Source organism: Neopelma chrysocephalum, unplaced genomic scaffold (genome assembly GCF_003984885.1).
Source record: "Neopelma chrysocephalum unplaced genomic scaffold, ASM398488v2 Primary Assembly neopelma1_67, whole genome shotgun sequence".
Classification (NCBI taxonomy): Eukaryota; Metazoa; Chordata; class Aves; order Passeriformes; family Pipridae; genus Neopelma; species Neopelma chrysocephalum.
Genome location: NW_020897726.1, coordinates 8,134,319 through 8,161,409, shown reverse-complemented (window position 1 = coordinate 8,161,409; position 27,091 = coordinate 8,134,319). Strand labels below are relative to the sequence as shown.

Below are 27,091 nucleotides of genomic sequence, written 5' to 3'. Positions count from 1 at the left end.
TGAGTGCACCCACCTTCAACAAGTTTAGATGGCTGAGTTAAGGAGTCTAGCTTGTCAAGTCCAAAGTTAGCTCTTCCACTAATAAGAGCTGTTATGAAGATAGCTAGAATAAAGGTCCTGACCGTCCTTTCCTCCTCCTCCTCCTCCTCCTTCTAAGCAGTCTTTACTGTTGGTCCCCTATGTCTGCACCTTGTTTTATGCCCTCCTGACCTTGAGCCACACAAATTGGCTTGGCATCCTGGCTTGCCTTAGGACCTGTCACCTCACTGAGGCCAAGTGATCTCTATGCCTGACACTGAGGTCCTGGTCCTTAGCATCCTGGCTCATCCTTAGCATCCTGGCTCTTTGTTGGTGAGGCTACTTTTCTCACCTGCCTTGATACCATGCTCTGCTCTAGGCTCCCCCTCCCTTTTGGAGTAGCTGGCCCTTGCTCTTCCCTGAGAAGCAGCAACAAGCTCCCAACTGTCCTTTCAGACATGCAATGGCATAATTTCAGTGAAATACATAAAACTTTCAGATGAGGATAGACTGTAGCTATGGTATTTAAATATACTCAAGTTACAGCCTAAGATGTACAGTGAAGGCAGACACATCAACCAGAGACCTATTTTCCTGTTTACAAATATGTGCTCTAATGTCATGCTTAGCAAACCCCCTCCTTCTTGGACTGTTTCCTCTGCCACTTAATCAATATCACCTTTAGGAATTTTTCAATCAAACTGTCTCGGCTACTGCCTACAGTAAGACTATAAGATGAGCTGGAACACCGCAGCCTCTCCCAGTGTTTTACCTGGAGGTGTTGGTTGACAGCCAATTGAACATGAGCCGACATGGTGTCTAGGTAGCCAAAAAGGCCAGTGGCCTCCTGGTTTGTATCAGGAATAGTGTGGTCAGCAGGATTAGGGCAATGATTGTCCCTCTGTACTTGGTACTGGTGAGGCCATGCCTTGAGTACTGTGTTCAGTTCTGGGCCACCCACTGAAAGATGGACATGGAGGTGCTGGATTGTGTCCAGAGAAGGGCAAATGAAGCTGCTGAAGGGAGCAGAGCACAAATCCTATGAAGAGTGGCTGAGGGAGCTAGGGTTGTTTAGCCTGGAGAAAAAAGAAGGCTCCAAGGTGACCTTATCACTCCCTACAACTATGTGAAAGGAAGTTGTAGCCAGGTGGGTGTTGGACTTTTCTCCCAGACAATCAATGACAGGATGACAGGACACGGCCTCAAGTTAAGAGGGGAGATTAAGATTGGATATCAAGAAAAATTTCTTCACCGAAAGGGCTGTCAGGCATTGGAACAGGCTGCCCAGGGAAGTGGTGGAATCACTATTCTTGGAAGTGTTCAAAAGGTGTGTGAATGTGACATTTGGGAATATGGTTCAACACTGAACATGGCTGTGCTGGATTAACGGTTGGACTCAATGACTTTAGAGGCCTTTTCCAACCTTACGAATTCTATGATCTCATTCCAACCTCTCTCTCCTAGGATGAAAGGCAACAATCCCCACAATATGACCAGTGTCCCCAGCCAGCCTCAGGAGGACGCAAGCCCACGGCTGGGATCGCGGTGAGCCCACCTTCCCCTCGGCGCCAAACGCGGTGTGTCTATTTCCTCACTGAAGCACGACATCCCGCCCGCTTCCACGGAAGCCCCGGATCCCGCGGCGCCCGGCGGGACGGGCGGGGCAGGGCGGGACGCGGCTCGCACCGCCCCTCAGCGCGGCCCCGCCCCGCGCCCCGGCCCCGCCCACCCGGAGTCACCCGCGCGCCGGCCATTTAAAGGGCCCGTGGGCACTGTCCCCCGGTTGTCCCGCTGTGTGACCGCTGTCGTTCTGCCACGGTACCCCGGGCGCTCCCTGGCCCAGGCTCATCCCGCGGGACTGCCCGCGCCCGGCGGAGCCCCGGTGGGGCCTCGTGTAGCGCGGGGTGGGCGAGGAGTAGGGCCCGGTGTGCGCTGGATTCTTTGGGTCGCGGACGTCGCAGGCGAATAAAACAGGCGGGCGGGCGGGCGGTTGTGTCGTTCCTGCCGCGGGGGGCGCAGAGCAGAGGCGCCGCGGGACCCCGCGCAGATGGAGCCCGGCGGTGTGTCGGTGTCGGCCGTGCTGCCGGCGGGCGGGAGCGGGGAGCGCCTGGGAGGCGCCACTCCCAAGCAGTTCTGCGCCGTGCAGGGGAGGCCGCTCGTCAGCTACGCAGTGCGGGCCATGGAGAGGTAACGAGGCGGCGCCGCCCGGCTCCCCGACCGCGCCCCGCCGGCCCCAGCCGGCCCTCGCCCTGCCCCGGTCCCTGGAGAGCCGCCGGCAGTCGCGTTGCCCTCGCCGCAGGCCCTGGGCGGGTCTGGTTTGCGCTGTGGTGTCTCCTCATCCCTCCCCGCCCGGTTAGACTGTGCAGGGAGCAACAGCGGGGCAGGGAACAAGGTGTGACTGGCCCGCTCATCTGGGCACAGGTACCAGGCGGGACCTGGGCGCTTCCCCCAGCACAGCCTGGCCCCCGGACCGCCATCCCGGGCGGCTCTGCTCTCCCCCCACAGCCCTGCCCGTGCCTCGAAGCTGTGGTACATTCCATGGATGCCGGAGATCGCGGGTTCGAGGCCTCTTCAGCCTCGAAGCTCGAGGGTTGCTGTGGCTGCAGTGGCGGGTTTGGTGAGCTGCGAGCCTACCACAGTTGCTGGAGACAGTCATAATGCTACTTATCAGCCTTGAGAAAAGATCTGTGCTGCCCCAGCCGTTGGAGATGGTCCTTATAGTAGTGTCCAGAGGCCTCTAAAAAAGATCCACTCCTCATGGTGAGGTGAATGCACTCAGTGGTGTATAGCACCGCATTGTGCTTCGCTGCTGGCCATGGTAAAACACCTTGCATCGGCAGGAGGCTTAAAGCAAAAAGGTTCGTTTAAGTCGTAGTTGCTGGACTGGAAGCATATGTAGGATGAAGCTGCACATGTAACTTTTCTATGGCTATGTTGTAGCGATAGGACGAGGAATAAGACGTACAGATTGAAAGGTGAAATTTAGGTTAGATATTAGGAATAAATTTGTCATTCTTAAGGTGGTGAACAGGTTGCCCAGGGAGGTTGTGGATGCTCCAGCCCTGGCAGTGCTCAAGGCCAGCTTGGATGCGGCCTTGAGCCACCTAGTCTAGTGGGAGGTGTCCCTGGCCATGGCAGAGGGGTTGGGACTAAATGATCTTTAAGGTTCCATCCAATCCTTAACATTCTGTGATTCTGTGTTGGAGCAAAGGATTCAAGTAATGGGATCTATTAGCAGCCAGGGTTTTTTCCTTTTCATAAGACCGTTGAGTTCTAGGCATGTGACTGACAGTTAATATATTACTGTCAAACGTTAATATAATATAAGTCTTTTATGTAGTGTCATGTGAAACACAGTAGGTAGGAGTGTGTTCTGGATGTGTTGCAGTAACTTTAGGAAAACAAACCTTTAGATTTTTAGAGAGGATAAATGGGAAGGAGTGGAGATTGAGAGATGCTGGCAATTTCATGTCTTGCACCAAAGTTCTGAACTCATGGAAACTTGTAGAACATCAAAATTGTGACTCTTTTTCCATTCCCACCCAGAGAGGCTTCCCTCAGGCCACTTGTTACTTTATGAAAGAAATATTTCTTATTTATTTAATTTTCAACAGCAGCCAGTCACAAAGGTAAGCATATCAGTAAGCAAAACCTCCGATCCAAAGCTTGCCACAGCTGTAATTTCTGCCAAAATGTCATGAGAATCTACAGAGAAGAATAATATCCTCACTCACTGTATTGGAGACCTGGAAACGAGAACAGTGAGGTTTGGGAAGGAAATTATATTCATAGGAAAATAAAGCATTATTCATCTAAAAACCCCTTTATATTTACTGCCAGTAAGCTCTGAGAAAATAGCTGCATTTTGAGCAACAAAATTATATTTATGTCCTAAAGCTGCAAAAAATTAGAAGGTTGAATTCTAATTGTACGGTCCAACCAAGCTGATTGTGAGAGTAACAACTTGGTGCTTTTGCTTAGTAGTGCAATAACCGCTGCCAGGGCTTTGACAGGCAGAGCTTCCTGCTGTCTCTACTGAGCTGGAGTGTTCAGAAGACTGTTGACTGGTATAGATGTGTATGAAGAGCTGGGAACCCATGTACTCCAAAACTTGGAATGGCTTTCGCTTTCATCTCAACACTTTCACTTCCGACTTTGAAACTACAAAGGATGTACCTTTTTCTTGCTTTGTGAGACTGTAAGAGCAAAAATGTGATACTGAGGAACTGCAGTTGCATAATCTGTCACCCAGAAGTGGCAGGTTTTGTGTTTAGCTTGATACTATCTTCTGATGTCTGTTGTTGACCTGATGTATTGAATGAATCATTGACCTCTTAGCCTGTAATAATTTCTGTTGAACTGATTACCTCAGCTAATGTGGCTATTTTTAAGCTTTTTTAAATCTGGAATAAAGGTAGTAATATATAGACAAATACATGAGCAGTTCAAGGATGTGCAGCTGCTTTGCATGTGCTTTTTAAAGGCTGGTAGAAAACATCTTTATGCTATTCAGCTGAAAGGAGTGAGAATCTTAAATATTGATGTGGAAAAATGTGCAGATGAGACAAGAGCAACCATGAATGAATAAGCAGTGCATCCTGTTGCATAGAATGATAGCATGTAGAACACTGGCCTGCCAATAATAATCATAGATGATGCCCTTAGGAGAGGAGGTGAGCGAAACTAGTTCTTTTTGTCCAGTTATCATTAGCTTATTCTTGAAATAGCTTATGAGCTAAAAATAATGATAGCAATCTTTATGAACATATCTTTGTTATTTTGTCTGACTCATAAGGAGCATTTTATTTCTGGAAAAAATGAATGGCTTCTGTACATAAGATCCTCCAAACCTCCTTAATATACCAGACTTAAAAGCTTCCTGCTTCCATTTTTGTACTGTAAAAATACAGGTTTTCATATACCAATAAAATCATAACAAAGCTGCTATGGAGCAAAAGGAAGTTATGCTTGCATTCTGCAAATGCATGTTGTTCTTGATAGTTCTTTTTCTAATTTGGTGTTTGAATAATAAGACCAGCAAAAGTGATATAATGATTAATCTTGCACCTCTGAAGAGTTTCTGTGGCAATGAAAGATCCTGTATAACACTGCTAAAGGTGTCTCAGCAGTGACTGCCTGCTTCTTGCCTTATTTTGCTGATTTTGGTATGTTGTATTGAATAGTTTGTTACTGGCAGAATGAGAGTTGCAAGAGATTGAGTCTGAGCATTTAAGCCTGATGTCAGATTTCAGGCTTAGCACTGGTTGTATGTGAGTGAACTGACGGAGGGTTAAACCTCAATCACATCGGTACCTCAGGATGCCATTTAGGTGATACAGTTTCAAAGTGGTTTTGTTTAATTTCTTCTGCAGCTTGTGTTGAGAAGTCATGTAATAACTTTATCTGCTGCTGAGTTAATGAGCTCCTTTACTTTGAATTCTAGATGGACTAATATAAATGTTTGTACTTTTTTTTTGAAACTTAATGAAATAATACTATTTTCCAGCAGGCAGTAGGTCTGTTTGTAGGTGATGACGAGTAGTTGTAGGAAACAAACATACAGTACTTTTCTGCCTCATTGCTTTCCTTCTGCCAGTATTTAGGTCTTCTTAAAGCAGTTGTAAAGTGATTATAACTGGAGTTGTTATGTTTCATCTGGTCAGACCTGATTTTCCACTTTAGAACTACAGCCTATGTTGTATGGAAGCACTAGAGTTCTGTATTGTTTAAGCAGATTGGGGTACAGTATTACGATCTTTTACATGCACTGTGCTGATTCTTGCTGAAACTTGTGTTATCTTGATCTAATATTACAGTTATAAAATTGAAATGGTGTTTTTAAATTGGATTTGAGCAGGTCCTGAGCTACTTATTATTTTAGTGTGAAATCTTTCTGAAGAAAATGATATGACAAATTGAGGGAGGAAAAAAAGATTCATTTACTGACAGATTGAGTGTATACTGGTAACTTTCTACTTCATTAAAACATTTGCAACATTTCCATAAGCAGATCTTTAAAAGAGCAAGCACCTGTGCGGTGCACTGTTCTTATTCATTAAATTTGTAGCGTACTTTACTGGATTAGTACTTTTCATGAGTTTAGGTGGGACAAAAACCTAAGCTGTTCTGGTACGTAATCAGGCTAGAGCATGACTTTATACTCTCATATGAATAGGTTACATCCCTAAATCCCAGGTCTAATTGTAGAATATGAGTCTGGAATGAATTTAGGGAGGACATACTCAAGTTTACAAATGTGTTTATGCAGACACAGGGTGGAGCTGTGACCGCATCCTGTCACTTTTTGTATATTGTACCCCACTGGAGACCTTGAGCCATTCCACCCACCCTGTGCAGAGATTTATCATAGGCTGGCCAGTACTTGTGCTCTCTTCCCTTCTTCTTGGAAGATGCTGTGTGCTACCCAGTTGCCTCATAATCTGTTTCATTTAACTGCACAAAAGGAAATGTCAGTGCTTTTCTTATGCAGAGCTAGTGAATGTGCAGAATGTCCACTGTTTCTGGGTACTGTGTAAGGCTATAGTTGTTCTGCAAATAGAAGTGCAGAACTTGTTCTCATTCAGTGCGAAATAGCTCTTCTTGAATTTTGCTTTATTTAAATGACTGACTCTTGATATTCAAAAGAACTGAGATGAATCCAGTTACTTTGCCCTAGTTCTAAGTTTGTCATGCAGAGATGCTAAGTTTTGTGGCTAAATGTAAGATTATGCCAGAACTAATTTCAGAGGTTTTTAAAACCTTTTGATGAACCTGTGGTGAGTGACAAGTTGAAATGAAACTTGAAACCATATGGTTAAGATTTTACATTTGAACAACTTATACTTCAAAAGTGCTGAGAATATGTTGGTTTGGCTGTATTTTCTGCCTTTGTTAATAATAAAATGAACACAAGGACAAATATTTTTCTTTTGTAAAATGCTAATAGCACTTCCATTCATTTTATTTTTAATAGTTATTTTTAAATTAATTGAAATAGTTTTCCATGGAGTTTTATCAGTTGCAAAAAAAAAAACAAAAAACCAACCCATACTAAGGTGGAAGATGTTCTATTGTTTCTCATAGCTCTAGGGAACTTGTTTGTATTACAGATGACTGTTCTTTTGGAGTAAGGATAGTTTCTAGGCAATGCTTTCTCATGTGTTATTGCAGAAACCAGAATCTTCAGCCTGTGTAGTTCTGAACTGTAAATTTCTTACACTTATTTTTTTAACTGGAAATATTTAGTACATTTATTCTTGTTTTGTCTGCAAAATTAGTTTCAATAGCTTTACTAGTTTTACTTGAGAGACCATATAATACTTATCTCTCTCTCTAGTTGGATATGTAGGTAATTTTAACATAGTAAGTTTTTTTTTTTTAATCATTGCTCGTCTGATGAGTTTCTTGTCTGACATGCTAAGAAACTCTTCTGCCATTTGTGGAGACACTTTTTTCTAATGTTTTGTACATAACATTTAGAAAATAGGACACTAAAATGGATTTGAATTGTGGTGTTCCATTTTTTTTGAAGAACAGTATGCATGTGTGACTTGAATTTGTATTCCTAGGTCCTTTGACACAAGTATGACTTTAGCTTTGCTTCCGTTATGACTCTTTTTTGTCTTGTGGTTTGTGGGTCATTGTCCACCCCCCCGACGCCCCATCTATTGTACACCTAGGCAGATAACAATAGTAACAGCTTGAAGTTCTCTAAAAATATGCTTTTGATGTTATTGTAATCTTACCTAGCACAGCTATGTTTTTACATTTTTCTGGCTTCCTAGAGTACTAGAGCAGAAACGTTTGTGTGTATATTTTTTTTTCCAAACTACCAGTATAATATTTCCTGTCAATATTCAAGTGTTACAGTATCATGAATTCATTAGGAATCTGTCAATTACTACTCATGATTGTCTTTATAGTGAACTTAGTTTCAGAATTTTTCTTCATCCTCTTATTTTTTTGGAACATGGAGTATTCTACGTCCCAGGATTTACCAATTTGTTGGAAACTGATTAATAAACTGTAACTGATTGATTTTGAAATTCCGTTTGAAGCTAGGAATGAGGCTGGAGTAAGAAATGCTTTGAAGGCTTTTGGAAGGGTTATCAGAAGGTGCCCCTCTGCAAAGTGGCTGTTGGAAGCAAGTCCATTCCCAGAACTCCTGTTTTGTTGGTTGGTATCCATGTATTGGTAGAAATCCTCTGTAATATCTCTCCCATTAGGACTGCATTATGAAAACATGGACTTGAGTATACTGAGAGATGCTTTATTTAGCCATCTTGAATTTTTGTTATGAGTTTCTTTGTTTCACATATCTCTACTTTTATTTAGTAATTCATATCTACTTTCTGTGATTTTGTACTATTTTTTCTAGGATAAGTTGGATATCTGACATTATTGTGGTGGTCTCTCCTGAAAATATTGAAACAATGAAGACTATCATTGAAAAATATGGCCACAAAAGAGTTACAGTAGTAGAAGGTGGAATAAGTCGTCACCGGTCAATTTTCAATGGACTGAAAGTATTTGCAGAGAAGGAATTTTCCAGCCATCTGCTCCAGAAACCAGAAGTAGTGATTATCCATGATGCTGTGAGGCCATTTGTAGAAGAAGATATTCTTTCAAAAGTGGTTATGGCTGCTAAAGAACATGGGGTATGTACTATACAGCAGTGCGACTCTGCAATGTGCTTTTTACATGTAAAACCAGCGTAAAATCATGACTGATAAATGAGGAATTTTCTAGCAATTGTATTAATGTGTGATTTTTTTTTTAAGGAGAACAGATCCAGAATTCCTATTAAGCAGAGAGGTCAGGTGGAGGAGGTTGACATTTTTAAATGCTGCAGGCGTTATTTGTTACAGGGAATAATTATTGCCATAGAGACTGTCAGTAAGAGATTGAATTAATCAGCAATTTGTTAGTTGAAAGGTAGATTGCATAATGATAGTTTACCTTTTTTTCCATACAGACTTATCACCTAATGCTAGAGCAGTTCTGTTAGTGATTTCTAATAATAGCCAAAGACTGTACGTACTGCATTGGTTGACTCTCAAACTTTGTGTTTTCATCTCAAACTTATATGCAAACCCTGAAGAAGCAGCAAGAGAGCTATCTCTGTAGTAATGCTGAATTGATCTAGAACTTGTAAGCATTACAAACTGCTGGGAAACAAGGGAAGTGGGAAGTCTCTAACCATAGGTTGGATATTCTCCTGTTCATCACTGCGTCTGGGGACTGGGATTATTCACAGGAACCAGGAGGATTTCTCAGAAAGTAAGTGATATGTGAAGGGGAAGAGTTGGTAGAAGTTGTATTATGCAAGTAGAAGGATAGGAAAGGCATTTACTAGCAGCAAGAACTGTTGGATAAACTGGCTAAGTCAGAGATGTGAGAAATCATGACTTAGCCACAGACTTGTTTGTATGATTTGTTATCCTCACTTTGTCCTTGAATTCTCCATTAATAAGATAGCATAATGCTTCCCTGCTTCAAGGAGATGGTTTGAAGTAGAAGCCGTTAGTGACAGCAGATTGCTTGGGTACTAGAAATCTAGGAAAATGTACCACTCCTTATCTTTTCCAGAAAATGTGGTAGAAGATAAGCTAATTGACAGGTGATTCACAGCTTTGACAGTTGAATAATGAGTCCAAAGAATGAACTGTAGTATTTCCTTAGTGCTCCTACACAATTTTTTTGAAACCTCCTAGTGTGAAAGGGGAATGTATGGCTTGTTAAAATATTTATTATGAAAATCAAATTATGTAAGGTCTCTCAGAACATTGTTAGAAATCTAAATATATTGAGCCTCTTACAAGTAGGCCTGTACTTTTGTAGATAGGCTTATTAAGAAATGGTAATAAAATAGAAACTCTACTCTCTAATTGTCAGTGATCCAGAACATAAGTTTCCAGTCATTAAAACTTAAATTCTGTTAGAATTTTAACAAGGTTTTTGACCTTTCTCATGTAGCACAAAATAGCATTCCAGAATTGATTCTCTGCTAGAGACTTTAAAATCAATCCTCTTTGTAAATCAGTTTTAAATGTGATTATTTGAGAGTGGTAGAAGAATGGAGTTAATTGTACTGATGTTGAGTTGAAATGACAATAACTTTCCTGAATGTGTTTTTGTTTAGGTGTCTTGCTTGTTAAGGTATATCATGTCTCATTTGAATTTGTGTTTAAGTTTTTTAACTTGTTCACTTTTTTCTTGAAACTTTTGTGATTTCAATGTAATATTTTCTTCTGGTTTTCTTTTTAATTGGATGTAAGGCATTTTCAGTAAAACAGTAGGGAACCAAGGCAATCTCCATTGACCTTCTCAAGTCAGTGTACTGTAGTTTATCTGAACTTCTGACTGGTAAATATTTCCTTACCTGGATCACTGAAGTATCATTTGGTCTCAAAAAGGTGATCTTGTACATGTGCCATTGTATTTCTGTCTGAAATGTGTATGGTATTTATTTATGGAAATGGACCCCAAGAGCTGTGCACTGTTGATGTTACCTGACAAAGTATTTGAGTTAAGGAACATAAGAAGAACTTTATTTTATGTAATGAATTGGAAAGGCTTTCTCCCAGAGACAGGTGGCTGCCTTCACTTGACAGCTGCAGAATTCTGAAGAGCTAAATGGAAAACTATGACTCTTTCTCAAAACTAATATGCATGGCTTTGAGTATCAGGAAAAAATGGATTGAGAGAAGCTATCATCTGTAGTTCTTCCTATGGTCAGATTCTTTGTATATCTGAAGGGGAGTCAGTTTTTCAATCTTTCAGTACAAAAAGTAATTACTTCCTTTTGCATAATATAGAAAGGTAGAAAACCTGGCAGAAACATCATATTAAATCACTTGTGTTAAGGGTAATGCTGTATTGTTATTCATCTGCATACCATATAGATAGCATAATTATGAGAAGCTTTAATGTTCTTTAAAATGGCAATTGATCAAGTAAGTTATTGCACTGCTAGCTGCCAATTGTCAGACAAATAAACTGCTTAATTACACTTACTAATCTGTTTGTTATTTGCCTGTAGGAATCAAAATGTGCACCTTAACCAGAACTAATAAATTATGCCTTAAATACCTCAAACAATTCCTTGATTATGTGAAAATATTATTTTGTAACCAATTAAGTTCCATTTATGTTTTTGGAGTAATTTTGCAATTAAAATTACATGTTTCTAGACACAAATTCTTTATTGCTAGTAAAAGTTGGGAAAAGTGGAAGCTTCAGAAGGCATGAGTCCAAAGCCTCTAGCAATATCTCATTGCCAACATTGCATTTTAAACAACATAACTAAAAAGAAAAATGCTTACAAGAAAAAAAATCAGGAAGGCGGGGGGGAACTTGTCAGTTCTGCTATGGAGAATTTAAAGAAAGAAGGCACATACAGTCAAAGACTTTCTTTGTCTAGTTAACATAAACTAGATTTGAAAGTATAGTTTATTATTTCAAAAGGACTAAGTCAAAATGGCACTCTTAAAAGCTAGTTTCTGGAAGCTGTCTAACATCGTTACTTTATTGTAAGCTTTAGCAAGGATATGAACAAAGCTTACATGCCAATACAGCTGTACAGTGGTACTCAGTCTCATGGACTCTCACATAGGCAGTCAGTCAAAATAATACCCCCAGACAGAAAACACTGCACATTATGCTCAGCCTGTTCCTGCCAGTGCTGCCATTATCAGTCTCACTGCAGCGGGAGGCTAGAGCAGGAGACACGCACTCCTGTGGATGCTGTTCTTTTCAGCCACTTACAGAAGACATTTTATTTTGCTGTCTATGATTGTTGAGTTACAATACTCAAAATTGAAAAACACCTGTTTTTCTCCACTGAAGTTGAAGGAGGACTTGGGTGGATAAATAAGATGATCTGGTTGGTGCACTTGAATGGGGATGGAATGCTGGAGCAGTTCTGCCCGTTTTGACCTTTCTTTGTACTTCTTCTGTTGAAAGTGATTGTCTTTTTATGTTTTCTTATTCCCTTTGGTTTTGTCGTATATAGAATATTGTAAACATTGTCCTTGTTTTCTTTGTTATACTCAAAGATTGATTTTATCCAGCTGCAAAGACTGCATCATATTTATACCCTGGGTCATCTGAAGTCATCCACTGCCTATGTTCTCAGAAGTTATACTTCCATTGTATGCTTGGTGCTTTGGGAGGCTCCTGCTGTCCTGTCAGACCCTTGTGCAAAAACAGAATCAAGAACTGAAGAGACTACAATTACCATCTTGACGTGATTTTTATTTCACTGGTGGAATGAGTTCTGCAGTTTAGGAGACTGACTGACGTCAATGTAAAAATACTTACTAGTGAATAGTAGGGATTATGAAGCAATTTTAGAATAAAACATTTTAAGACCTACATGCTCTTAGCTATGGTAAAGCTCATGGAGGACAGAGAGGTGATTTGAGAAAGCTGTCATGGCTTCACCAAGGGCCGATCCTGCCTAACCAACCTAGGGGGCTTCTATGGTGGAGTGACTATACCAGTGGACAAGAGAAGAGCTATGGGTGTTGCCTGTCTGGTCTTCTCTAAGGCCTTTGAGACAGTCCTTCACAATATCCTTCTCTCTAAATTGGAGAGAGAAGGATTTGATGGATGGACTGTTCAGTGGATGAGGAATTGCTTGGTTGGTTGCATCCAGAGGGTTATGGTTAACAGCTCAACATCCAAGTGGAGAGTGGTGACAAGTGGTATCCCTCAGGGGTCTGTATTGGCACCAATACTCTTTAATACCTTCATCATTGACACAGACAGTGAGATCAAGTGCGCTCTCAGCAAATTTAGAGATGACAGCAAGGTGAGTGGTGCAGTTGACATGCCTGAGGGGTGGGATGTCACACAGAGGGACCTGGACAAGTTTGAGAAGTGGGCCTTTGTGAACACTGACATTCAACATGGCCAAGTGCAAGGTCCTGCACCTCAACTGTGACAGTCCCTGGTATCAATACAGGCTCTGGGAAAAAGGGATTGAGAGAACCCTTCGGAAAAGGACTTGGGGGTACTTGTGGGTATTGTCAGCTGGCCCTGAGCTGACAATATGCACTTGGAGCCAGGAGAGGTGTGGCCAGCAGGTCGAAGGAGGTGATTATGCCCCTCTACTTCAATCTCATGAGATCCCACCTGGAGTACTACATCCAGCACTGGGGCCCTCAGCACAAGAAAGACATGGACCTGTTGAAGTGGGTCCAGTAGAGGGCCACAAAAATGATCAGATGAACACCTCTCATATGAAGAAAGGCTGAGAGAGCTGGGGTCATTTAGCCTGGACAAGAGAAAGCTCTGGGGAGACCTTATTGTGGCCTTTTGATACCTACAGGGTGCTCATTTACAAGATGGTGATAAACTTTTAAACGGGGTCTATTGAAATAGGAGAAGTAGTAATGATTTTAAACTAAAAAAGGGTAGATTCAGACTAGATATAGAAATTTTTTACAATGGCAGTGGTGAAACAATGGAACAGGTTTCCCAAAGAGATGGGAAACGCCCCGTTGCTAGAAACGTTTAGGGTCAGGTTGGACAGGGCTCTGAGCAACCTGATGTTGTTGAAGGTGTCCCTGCTCATTGCAGTAGGATTGGACTACCTGATCCTTAAAGGTCCCTTCCAACCCAAACTGTTCTATGATTCTACATTATTGTGAAGATCAGAAGCTCTTCAGTAGCTCTGAAACTTTTCTGAATGTGTGAAAAAACCAAGTGTAGTTTTGCTGTTGTACAGAAAATACAATGCATTGTTCCTTTTTAATGGATAACTATTGAAAGCATAGTGATGTTTCCATAGCTTATGGCGTTGTTGGTCCCATAGAAAGTTATAACCTTCTCAATCAAGTTGTTGACGAATGTGTTGTTATTAAATACTTGAAGTCTTAGTCCTAACAAGATGTAACGTTTGATAGTTGGAATACACTGGTAAGGGGAGAAACAGGTCTGTCGTTTCCCAGTCTCAATTTAAGTGATTTAGAGTATTCATTGCATTTATTAGGAAGGATGCAACTCAACCAACGGAAATAAATATATCATAGACAGAAACTTAAAATGTAATCTTCCTTTCTTCTTTGCAGCATTTCTGTGTTGTACTAACAGAGCCAGCTGTGCCTAACACTACTAGTCACCTTTTTAAAAGGTGACTTGATCCACCATTTCTTAGCTTCTGGAAGTCTACACACAGAGTAATTTTTACCTTACTTTTTTTTAGGGAGGGTTAGTTTATCCTGCAAATAAATTTTGAGCACAGTTTCCCGTACTTAAGTGGTTGCTGAGGTCGTTCTTATGTAGTGTCTATAAAATGTATTTTCTTTAAATTTAGAGAACTATGTGTACAATACTGCTGTTGACTTGAGGGTAGTTAAAATCTATATGCTTTATCTGAGAAAACAATATGACTTTTGGGAAATGAAGCATCTTTTAGTGAAGATATGTCTATTTAGTCACTCGGGTTTCTCCTTCCTGCAGCAGATAAAAGGATTAAAGAACAATTCCTTAAAATAAGGGAAATCTTATCTTATCCAACATGTGTGAGAAGCTGAATAAAGGCCTTGGATCATTCTAGAAACTCCTACATGGGGAGATCTGGAAGAGATTCTTAGCCATATCTCTCTGGCTAAGGATTAGGCATGTAAATTTTTCCCTTTTTCACCAAAAGGTGAAAAGTGAAAAAAAAAAAAGGGAACTGAAAAGAAAGATTATCTGAGTTTTCATCCAGAAATGTCACCAGCTGCATTTTGGCAGAGTCTGTGATCTCAGTGGTTGTGGGAGGAACACCACCAGCCCTGCAGGTTAGGTGAAGCTTCTGAAGGCCAACTTGGCCTGTTTCATATGCTGTAATAGTCTGCTGGACTGGTTCTGTGCTTACCCTTCTGTTTCCAAGAAGTAAGTGGGCTGTAATACAGCCTTGAGGAGCCTTGGAGCATGTAGGAGAGAATTCATGAGGTATCAAATTCACACATGTGTATTAAAGTCACTATCGGAGCCAAAGTGACATCATAAGGTGTGATGATCTGTTTTACGAGGCCCTTGATAACAGAGGAAGTGTTGGATGAAGCTTGTATAAAGAGATGACTTGAAATTTTGAATCTAATGGGCTGTATGAGAAAGAAGCTCAGGTGCAAGGTTTCCTGCAAGCAGAGGGCACAAGCAGTTCCAAGGGAAGCAGCTGAGCGAGTTCAGAAGGCAAAGACATTTGATAAGCAAGTGCAGGGTTGCTTTAGAGCACTGCATGACCACAGTCTATAGTGCCGTGGGTTTGATTGCTCAGTACTCTGTGTGGGAAAGTTATTAATTAAAGACTGCATTTGGTTGATTAAATTGTGCAAGAGTCGTCCTACAACCTCAAGATTTTTTTCTTTTTTCTTCATAATATGATGCAAATTATGTATTTAATGATAAGTAGTGGATCAGTAGCATTCACATCATTATATGGTTGATTTTGTAATGGCATATGCTGTCTGGAGGTAAAACATTCTTCTTAAAGAAGTTCTTAAACTCAATTGTAAGACCTGTAGCAGTAGTGTCAAGATTTCAATTCTACTGAATACAAATGTTAACTCATCTTTATGTTGTTTTACTCTACTATGCAAAATCCTTTGTGGCGCAGTGCATGCTCACTGATAGCTTTTTGCCATGTAAATCAGTATTTGGGGTATGAAAGATGGCTTGCTGACTGTAAATTGTGTTTCATTAGTTGTTAATGCAAAGTAATATTATCCTGCCAAAGTAAAATAAACAGTCTTATTAATTTTAGAGGCAAAATTTATTGTTTTCATAGTTCATTAACTTTTATAGCAAATGTTCTGTTTAATTTTTGCCTCCTAGATTTGCAGTACAGCACAGGTTAGAACAAGAAAGTGCTGGTAGCTCATGTTGTTGTCAGTTATGTTGAATGAATGCCAAATGTAAAGCTCTAAGTATGCTTTAAAATACTTCTAAATATAATGAAAACTGATGGTAGCATATGGGCCATGTGATTTGCTTTGAAATGTTTGAATTGCTTAGGCTGAATTATGGATCTTATAGAATCCATCGTAATTGTGTATAATGTACAACTATTGCTGACAACTGAAAAGAATAAATATGCTGTAAGAAAGCCTTGAAGCTCTATACCAGCATGTGCTGCTCTTTAGGTGGGGGATGCTATGTGTGGTCTGGGTCATATACTTAGTATGGATCTTCGGTAGCATTATATAGACTTTATACAAACTTTAAAATACTTTAAAAAAATCTATGAAGAAGAAAACAAAACCTTAATGAATAAGACTGTGTTGTTAAACATTATCAGTTATTGCACTGTGATGAAAAAATAGCTAAATATGTTGAGTAAGGTAATAAGACCTTTTTTGGCTAATAATATGACAAAATGTATTTTACGGAATATACAGTACTATTGTATCTATGAAAAACACTAACTTCCTTAACCATTCTTGAATTTCTCACAAAGAATGCACTAGAAGAAATGCTGTATAATTTGTATGGCACATTAAAAATGTTTGTATTGGTTTAATCCTGCTAACTTTTGTAATTTTATGCTTTATTGTATTAAAAATTTGTGGCGGTAATTCACGATACTTGAGCAACATAAATGACATTCTTAGAATTTATTTTCAGTCTACTTTTTTTAAAAAAATCTGATTTTAATGTGAAATCAAAACTTCACATAATTGTTGTATCGTTGTTTGCAGTACTGCCCTTCACTTTTCCTTAGTGCATATGTATGTTCTTGATTTTGCTTCTTTTCCACTTATGGTATGTTTTTGACCTTGTTTTCAGTGCTGTGTGTTGAAAAATTGCAGCCTGTGATATGCCCAGTTTTGCTTTCTTCCTCTACTTTATATACATATACATATATATTTTCAGTTGCATATTCCTATTATTCTGTCTTTTTGAAGGAAATATTTTTTATTTTCTTGGTGAAATCTTATTTTTTCCACAGAACAACATTTAGAATTTAGCACGTGGTTGATTAGAGCAAAACAATATTTACTGATGCTTAGAGGTAAATGCTTTAAATACAAAAAACCAGAAATTATGTAAAGAACATGCGCGCTCTTAATTTTTGAGCAACAGTTTCTATTATCTTCTGTAGTTTGCCATAGCTAATTGGAGCTCTGACATGTCTTGATGTACGTGTACTATCCCCAGTTACTCAGATAGTATGTTCTGATAAAGGTGACCTCATTAGAAGAAATGTTTTCTTTTTCTTAAACAGTGTCATAAATATACATTACATTTGTTTAAGGCATCCCATATCTTTGAAGTCAGTTCAATGTACAACATTGTGTCAGCTCATTAACATTGGATCAAAGTGTATATTAAATTTCTGATTAAACATCCCCTCTTTTGCAGCTAGGAATAAACACAATTATAACTTCTTCCTTCCTCGTGTTGGTTTAAGATTAACATGTGCCCAATTTTAGTGAGTTTGACTGTTGCTTCTAGCCAGCTGGGTAAACAGACTTTAAGGAAATTAGGTGAAGTTTAGCATATAAGCCTTTTTTCATAGTATTCAAAACTCCTTACATGTGTTCTAATTAACCTTCTTTTTGTCTGGCTGATGATTAGGTTTAATATCTGTGTTAGACCAGGCTTGTTTAACATTTCAACCAGTTCTGTCCTTGGGCAATTAAAAGCTGCCAGAGCAAATGTGTCAAGACAGCTGGAATTGAACTGGCTGGAGACACTGCCTACATAAGAGAATTTTAGTGCTCAGTAATGAGAATCAAACATGCTGTGCCCATAAGGACTGCGAATTTTGTTGGTTTTTTTTCCTTCAACAAAATTAAGAATAAGGTATGTAAGAACTGTTCTTTTTCTTACAGAATATATAGGCAGAAGATACCTGGCAGAAAGAAGGTAGCCTTTATTTCTTCAGCCTTAATTTCTTATGGATACATTAGATGTTGTCCAGGTTGCAGATTATACTTGTTTGTTGGCAGAATGAATAGGTAGAAGGAATCCTGACCCCACCACAGCACAGTCACACAAGTGATGTCTGTACTACATGGTAGAGTTTGGGTGTGAATGCGGGTGAAAGTATGTTATGCCCCAGACTCAAACTAATGTTTCTGCATGATAATGAGAGTACCTCTACCTTTATTGTGGTCTGCTGTTCTTTAATGAGTCATCTTGGTTGTCCTATAGTCCTGATTGGTTGCATGCTCCATGTGGTCCTTCAAGAGATGTGTGCAGCTGAGGTACTGGTTTGGGGGGCTCTTTTGGATGTGACATTAACAGAAGGACTTATGGGGCAGATGGTGACAGGTTTGAGTTGAAACCATGCAGCCAGACCACTGCCTTACCTTGCTATACAGAAAGCAGGTGGGTTTTGGGTACAGAACTCTGTGGACTATGTGCAAGCTTGTAGCAGTTCAGTTTGGAAGTTTGGCTAGTTTGGGCTTGAACGAGTGTTCACACCTAAGTTGCTCATATGGTCGAACTGTTATCAACTGCACTTCTGTATCAGATGGTGGCTTATAGTTGGTGTCATTATTTTGTTTATGCCGCCAGCTTTTCCATCGAAATAGAATTGTTTTGCTAGGATTTCTCTACATCTTCCATCTCTGCAGTGGAATCATACAACTTCTCACAGAATAAAGCTTTTGGTTATAGAGAAAAAAACCCATAGCCCTAGAAAGAGCTGGATACAAAATGCAGAAAACGAAAAGAAAAAAAGAAACATAAGAAAATAAAATGATATTTCAGTGCTATACCTTGAATGTGCATTAGAAGTAATTCTCTAATTGCTTTATTTTACGACAATAGTTATATGTCTTTGTTTTAATAGATATTCTTCCCTTCAGATTTACAATAGAAGAAATTTGAAAAGAACATCCTTTTAAATATGTGAAATATTTTAATCTTATAATTAAGTTTCTGAATTTGCTTTCAAGATTCTGTTTGATAAATCATATGAAATAAGAAATCTTTCAGTAGAGACAATTCTTCTAACTTAAATGGTAATTACTGAATGTGGCTGAAGTATGTTGATTACTATAGATACAATTAGTTTGAGTGCAGATGTCTGAATAGAAATGCAAGTTTCTACCTGTTTCATGCGTCACAAATACTATATTTATTTCTGTATTTTTTACATACTGTAGATGGCTGTGAATGCCCTTCCTGGAAAGTAGTTTGCTCTGCGTAAAAGAATACTTTCCGTGTAGTAACATGTGGAAACAGTTTGATGTAATAAAATAAGAAGAAATTAGTCATAGTTATGCTGAACTTCTTTTGCTAGTTCCTAGCCAGACCTAATTTAGACCGAAATCCTTATGAGATGGTTGTGTTTGGAAACATATAAATATTCTTTCACCCAACAAAAAACATTCTGGGACATATTTGTAAACTGTTAGATACCTAGCTTGTCTACGTTAACATTGGTTGATATTGTTATGTATTTCGACACTGTCCTAATGCAATCCTGGTCTTAATGGAAAAGCAGGATAAAATTTTTTGTGTGTTTATTAAATTTACTTTTATAAAACTGACTTTAATGGAATTTCAAGATGTACGTAGTTGTCCTACGAAGTGTGACAAGCCCCACAGTCTTCAGCATACAGTTTCAAAGAAGTCAGCTGCTTTGAAATTATGAAAATGTATTTCTAATGTGGTTCTATTTTCAGTGAATATATGCAATGCAAGTTTATTTTTTCTAAGGCAGGGTGGCTAAATTATTTGTGAGTCTTGCTTCAGTGCTATTTTGCTTGTCAGAGTTGAAAACAACTCTGATGAAAGAATTAAAATTTATAAATATGAATATTGAGAAAACATGTAAAGGCATTAAGAATAGGAGGATTCTTTTTAAGTTAATACTCACAGGCTTGCTTTTATGTGTTTGATATCAGACCTATTCCTAAGTAATTTTAAAACATTGAATTATTAGTTAGGATGATTAAAATATAAAATAAATAAAACATAAAATGTACACTTAATGCTACCAGACAGCTGAGAAGATAGAAAGCATAGGGAAAATGAATTTCAGGGTGATAGAAGCTATGAATGAACAAGAGTATTGTTGATGTGATTAAAAAGTAGAAGGGAATCATATTAGAGGGGTGGAAGATTTTGCCCATTTATGACAGCATTCTGTAAAGTTTTAGGCTGTGATTCCCACTCACTTGAAGTTCAGGGTTGCAGATTGGCCATGTAAGACTTTGTGGGTCTGCATTAGTACTTGGGGCCTACTGGGGACAAGGGCGTGCCAAAGACATAGCATACTTTTTTTTTAGTATGCCAGCTTGCAGGATCTGTGGTTGTCTGAGCTTGTTACCACACTGTTCTAAAACAAAAGGAATTGTAGTTGTGGTATTTTTTTGTAACGATTTTGGGCCACTGCAACTGTTTTTTTCTTCCTAGTCTGTATCATTCAACTTTTGAGCTTTACAGCTGTTTAGCATTGTTCTGTTTCAACTCTGCCTACCCAAAATGACCAGATCAACCATGTGACACTGTTGGTTTTCATGCTTTTTTGGAGCTTCTGGCTCTTTGATAACTTATTCTTGTTGTATTTTGTTGTAGGTGGGGAGTATTGGTCTCAGATGAATATTGCACTGTGTTGTTGTAAGCTGGATGATTTCTTGCTTGTGAGATAAACTCCATCCCCCCCTCCCTGCCCCGCCCCATAATACTTATGGAAATTTTAATTGGTTCTGTTTGGGTTCTTTATTTTATTACCTTATATTACCTTATTTTAAACAAAATTAGGATTTTTATTTTTTATGAATTTTCAATAAAATTAAGCTATACTGTGTTGTGTTAGCCAAGTTGCTATGTTGTGTGTACGCTTCTGTGGTCTAAACATTCATACTTCATTTTGTAATAAAAGATGTCATTAATATTGGATTTAACTTTCCTTGAACTGACTGTGTTATCTGATCTTAAAGCACACCCTGGTTATGGATTCACTGAATACATGCATCTAAAGAGTTTCTTGTCAGAGTAGAAGTATCATAAACTGAGAACAATACAATGTTACTGTTTAGTGAAAAGGTGAGTCAGTACGCCTTGGATCTCTTGAAAATATTTGTCATATCCTGTTATGCCGAAGTGCAGGACGCACTTCATTCTCTACCTTTTTCCAGTCACCATTGAATCTTTAAATCTTGAATGCATACCGTGGTCTCAGTAAAAAAACTGAATACAAAACTGAGAACTTGTTTGTAAATGTTTTTGATTTGTGCTGTTTAAAAATGGGTCATAAAAGACACTGTTTCTGAAAGCATCTGGAGGCGGGTTCACTTTCAGCAGATGGATGGGTGAACTTGCTTCTGAGTGATGTGAATCTGTAATTTCCCCTGAAGTTGATGGGATTCTGTGTTCCTACAACATTTTAGGATTATTTTAAGGAAGTGATAGATTAAAAGGATGTTTCTTCTTACAGTATTTTGTTTGCAGAGGAAAACTAACTGGTTAGCAGTATTCTCTTCAATGTTTGCTGTCCTATGAAGGAATATTTTGATACTTTAACTGATTTATTTCCCGAAATATGCAAAACTGGGGGAAAGAAGTGTATACATTTCCTGGACATGCTAGGTTCACCAAAACTAGTGCTTGCTTAACTGTCTTTGGACTGGAGTGGCTTGAAGGCTGTAAAGTGGACATTTAAAGAAATTCAGATTAACTATCCACTTCACATTCAGGAAGAGTGTATGATGCATTTTGTATATGATTTGGAAAGCAAACCTGCTTGAGATCTGGGTCATAATGATTAGAAATTGGAAGAGGAGACCTCTGAGTAGGGAAGTGTCAGTGTAAGACCCAGTAGTGACTTAATGTATTATTGTCCCTACTGTGCCCTAATGTTTAAGTTTCTGAACTAAAAAAAATTAGTCTGTAACCCTGTCTTAAGCTCCTAAAAAAAATTCCCTGTTTAGTTCATTGCAAGGCTGCTGGGAGTGGAATTCAGAAAAGGCTTTGTGCTTCTCAGAGTGGGGGAGGAGACTAACCAGAAGGAAATACCGCAGAACGAGCCATACATGTTAAACTGTGCCCTTCTTTGGCCTTTACACAAGAACAAAACTCACAAAACTCAATTCTTCCGTTTTTACATGCCAAATATGATGCTTACACCATGAATGAAGATACCCATGAGCCAGTTTTGGAAGCAGAAGCACGTGCGGTGAGGTCTGTGTAAGCCAGTGTGGGTTTGGCAGCTGTGTTGGCATATACCAGCAGTACTGCAGATGCAAGGTTTCCTGTGTTAGGGACTCAGCTCTCTTGTGCCATATGAAAATAGTGCAGGGCATACACAGGCCAGTGTTTTCCCTTGCTTGATCCCAGTTTCACCCAGTCTGAAAGTGGCCTTAGGAACTAATGTATTTCATGTGTCGCTGAGGTAGGTGGTAGACACAGCCTTGTGTTGGGTCACATCGTCTGGTTGAGGGAGCCCATATGGGTGGTGCTCTGAGACAGAGAAAGGTCCTGCAGAAACATGAGCCAGTACAGAGCAAAACAACCAATTTCTGTATCTTGCCTCAGGATTTTAAGGTTTTGACTCAGTGCCGCACCTTAGCAGGTATGCTCTAGCTTATGGATTGTGGGCTTTTGGATACCAGCTGCTCATCATATGAAGGTTTTCTGTGCATTAGAAACTTCTTGGCTTTGCTAAGCACTAGAGCTCTCCATTCTGCTTTCAGTCATGGACTGAATTGTCCTTTTTTGGAATAAAACCTGTTTATTTTTTTTAAATCAAATGACTGCTAATTATCATGTTACTGCACACATAGAATTTCTGTCCCTTGCTGGTCAGAAGTCAGACATGAATCTTATTCTTTGTATTTAATTTCATGTTTTCAGTCAGCGTCAGGTATAGTTTGGGTGGACCTGCTGCAGAAGAAATCTTATTATGCCCAACTTGTGATTTTTCATTGAAATGGCAGGAAGACAGGTGAGAAACTGAGCCTGTCACACTGGACTCAGTTCTGGTGTAATGTGAAGCCAAACTATAGTTGTTTGAAAAATGCATTTTTTAAACTTTACATGCTCTGAAGCTTTCAATTACTTGAGAAGTTAATTGGAGGGTTTAAAACAATGTTGCATTTGGATTTAGTTTTCTGAATCTTTGGAAGAGCTAGTCCTCAGCAGAGCAGGAGTTGTGGTTCAGTATTGACACAAAGATACCAATATAGACATTCATAAATTTTTATTGTGCAATAAACCAGATGGCAAGAAAACAATGTGTTTCAGAGTTCTTTTAAGAATACAATTTTGAGTATTCAATTTTATTTAGAATTGCAGTTTGGCTTTTTGTTCCTCAGAGTGGATGTTTCACTTGTGAGATTTGGTTACGCAAGTCACATTGTATTCTTCCAGCCTGTTTTATGCCTAAAATGTAACATGACATGATTGTTAAAAACTGTAATAAAGTATTGGAACAGCCTAAGGAATTCTCTTTTGCTAACTGGTTTTCTGGAATGGTAACTGTTCCAGAAAAAAAAAAAAAAATCAAATATACAGCTAATTACAGAAAAGCTGCTGCTCTCTCTCTTTTCCCATGACCTTCTAATTTTACAGTTTTTGTGTATGTGTCTGACCAATTAAAATATGACAGCAGAGCAAAATAACATAGTCCAAATGCCCAGCAGCTGGGATATAGATGTAATAATCCATGTCCTTGAATCGTAGGAAATAGGGGACAAGTTGCAGATAATTTAGTCTCTCTACTTCTGCTATGCACAGCTTTTGCTCTAAGTACATCTGTTAAATTTACACCTCATTTAATACATTGATGTATTACTAAAATTATAGTGGTGTTTAGTTTTCTGAGTTTGTCTTTTCTATTACAGAAGTAAAATTGATCCTGCCTGGGTCAGAAAGAAGAACTAGATTACCTCTTAAGAGACAGACCTGTGATTTCACAGTTTTACTGATCTTTCTGTACCTCATTTTGCCATTGGATGATAGTGTTTTGCTCTGTGTAGTGTTTTATATAGATATCTCTTTCCATGTATTACAAAGTAAAAGTGCTTCTCAGATTTTGAGAAAGTAGTTCAGATATTTCTTCTGTCACACGAATCTTTTGAATCTTTTCTCTCCCTTCATCCTTCCCCGGTAGCTCATGCATATCAGAACTCTTCGAGTGTGAGAAATTGGTTCACATGTCTGTTCTTATTCTGTAAAAGAATGAACTAAGAGCTGTGATTTAGAGCTCATAAAGGGCTCAACACTCTGACTGCATTCCCCTTTGTTTTATTGTTAAGTAGTGTGAAAGGGGGAGGGAAGACAACTAGTTCTTTTCTTCTGAGACTACAGAAATTTTGGACTCACTTTTTTGTCTCCTTCTACCACTGTATGCTTATTTGAGGTCAGAAATCTTCTAAGAATGGACAGGATTCATGTATGAGAGCAGAATTTGCCAACAGAGATAAATAAAATCATTAATAGCAGCACTGTTATGTGATAAGGGACCTGTTCTTTTTCTGTGTCAAAATTCATGAAGCCTCAGAAAATCTTCCGAGGCAGCTGTGAAAAGTGGCAGAATTAGGCCTTGGGATGATTTTTTACATATCCTGATTTAAGATGTTGTACGGTTCCAAATGTTTTGAAACAGCATCAATTATTTTTTTTTTTACTATTCTTAAAAATTATTAATAAGCAGTAGAGTGTGAACATGCTGTTCTCAATGGTTAGCATCATTGGGGAGCATGCTGTTTGCTCTGTGACTTGATAAGCAGTGTTCTGCCACTGTGCTTTTTCTTCATTACTGTATGGACAACTCTTGTCCGAGTTGTTTTAAGCTTCACTTAAAGTTCATGTGAACATTTGATAAGTGACTGATGCAGTGTGGGTGTATCAGAATGCCTAAAGACAGCTAGGAGAGTTCTGCTTCAGAGATGCCATAGATCTTTAATACTATATGTTGATGAAAAGATCAAAGATATATGTTTAATTGGTTTCAAACCTAAGCAAAACTGAAATATAAGCATTTAAGTATCTCTTCTGGAGCACAGTGGTGCTTGATATTGAATACTTTCAAATGCTGTGTTCCCTGTGATTTCACTGGTAAGTGTGGTTGCTCAGTATTTCACAGGGTGAATTCGAACAGAGGAACAAGCTCAATTATCTGAAAGTTTTCTTGTATATTGTTTTTGAACAGTTTAGCCAAATTGAAGTCTGTGAAAGCAATAGGTGTTGTAGATTGTCAAGACCTCTCAGGTATGTCTGCTGCTGTTTGATATCTGAATAGGTCTAGAATTGTCCTTACAGAAACCACCTACTATGTCTGCAGAAGAAAGTCTGAAAAATGAACATTTCAGATCTGTATATGTATTTGCAGTAGATGTTTATGAAGGACTTAAGATTTTTTTTTTTTAAATTGTCCCTCCCTGTGTACTTATGTAGTCCTCCATTGCTATGTTAGTGTTGAAAGTCTCATACAGACTAGGTAGTATGACATGCATTATGAGATGTAAAAAGATAAAGAAGGGAAAAAATGTATTTTAAAGCTTTTTTTGACTACAGCTATCTCATATACATTAATATTAATAACATTTAGGTTTCTCTTTGTGTTTTGTTCCCCAGGCAGCAGGAGCAATTCGTCCTCTAGTTTCTACTGTTGTTGCCTCTGCTGCAGATGGCTGTTTGGACCACTCATTGGAACGTGCCAGGTACAGAGCGAGTGAAATGCCTCAAGCTTTCTTGTTTGATGTAATCTATGAAGCATATCAACAGGTAAGATATTAGGACTTTCTAAGACTTTTTTCAATTTAATTCAGTTAAAAAGAAAGATAACTTTATTTCTCTTTTTTCAAAAACAGAGATTCAGCATCTATTTCAGATCACATCAAACTATGCATATTACTTCTCAGTCTTTTGAAAAATCCTTATCATTCCAATCTACTGAAGTTTTTTTCATATCAAACTGCCAAATACAAGAGGGGTTGATGGATCTAAACAGTTGGAAAGACATATTTGTCATAATTTCTATTGTGCATTAAGTAGATTACTTAAGTGAGTGGGTTAATGTGTTTAAAATTACGTATATATTAAGTATGTGTTGTTGACTGAGTATCAAAGAGTTTTGGATGCACAATGTAATAATGACATTATATAATAATTTAATGGGATACAGGCTGTTCTAAAATATTGGGGTAATATTAATTTGCTATATCTAGGTAAATGTTTAATTTGTTTCTTGTTGCATGTGTATTCTACATAGTCTGATTAGTGGTTGAAAATAATGTTTACATAGTCTCTGTTGCAATTCTCCATTTTTTCCCTAATATATTGCTTTAATTTCAGCTTTATTTAGGAAAATAAAAATTGTAGGTGGTGTATTAAACCTGACTCTTTTGCCTTTTTCTGCCCTGAAGACTGCTTTCATTTGCCACACCCTACATTCATGTTTTACTGGAAGCACTCCAGCCTTTCGTCTCAGCGTTCTACTTCCTTTTCATTCATCACCTTGTGGAAATTGCTTGTCCTCCAGGTATCTTCCAGCCTGACTGGAAGCAGAGCATTTCTTCATTTGTCACTTGGAAGGAATTATTTTTCACATTAATGCTGGCAGTCATACTTCCCATCAGTCTTTCATTTCTAAACAAGTCCAATTTTCTTATACTCACTTTTAGAGTACAAAGCTTAGAAGTCAGCAGCAACGGAACAAATGTGAGGACAGGCAATGAAGAAGAAACTGTTATTTAATTGTTCAATAATTGTTTTACTTGGAAATGTTGGCACAAGCTCCATGTCATATCCTTTATGCTCGGTACTTGAAGCTATTAGATGCTGTAGATGAAGGACCAAAATTGGGAGCTACTCGAGCAATTTGACTGGCTCCAACCTTTTTACTTCTGATAGGAAGGAGGGGGATGTTCTTGGTGTATATCATGACACACAGCTAATACTTCTGGAGACTCCACCTTGAATGTAGTGTGTATACTCATGATAAAGGCAGCCTAGATGTGCACAGAACACATCTCAAGAGAAAACACCTACCATTGGTTACACAACTCCTTCTTTCTTGTTGATGTGTATCTCTTTTGGCAAATTGTGTGTTTATGTGCTGTTTCTCAAAACACCCCGCCCAAACAACCCCCCATTTTTTCTACTGTGTTTGTTCATAATTTTC

The 27,091-nt window shown here is 38.8% G+C and overlaps 1 protein-coding gene across 6 annotated transcripts in view; it reads left to right on the top strand.

The window, feature by feature from the left end:
* The first annotated feature begins 1,831 nt into the window (after positions 1–1,831).
* The window catches only part of ISPD (isoprenoid synthase domain containing), a 114,000-nt gene continuing 88,740 nt past the window's right edge, over positions 1,832–27,091 (top strand). For 2 of the 6 annotated variants that reach the window (XR_003534471.1, XM_027684716.1), the window contains exons 1-3: positions 2,006–2,205; positions 8,396–8,675; positions 25,543–25,692. Coding sequence is in view for 5 of the 6 variants with exons in the window: in XM_027684716.1 (XP_027540517.1) it covers positions 2,066–2,205; positions 8,396–8,675; positions 25,543–25,692 (570 nt within the window). In the remaining variant the exon portion in view is untranslated. Of the gene's footprint in view, positions 1,923–2,005; positions 2,206–3,524; positions 3,648–6,977; positions 8,194–8,395; positions 8,676–25,542; positions 25,693–27,091 lie in introns of those variants that run through there. The other 4 variants (XM_027684717.1, XM_027684718.1, XM_027684720.1 and 1 more) reach the window with 4 other exon arrangements.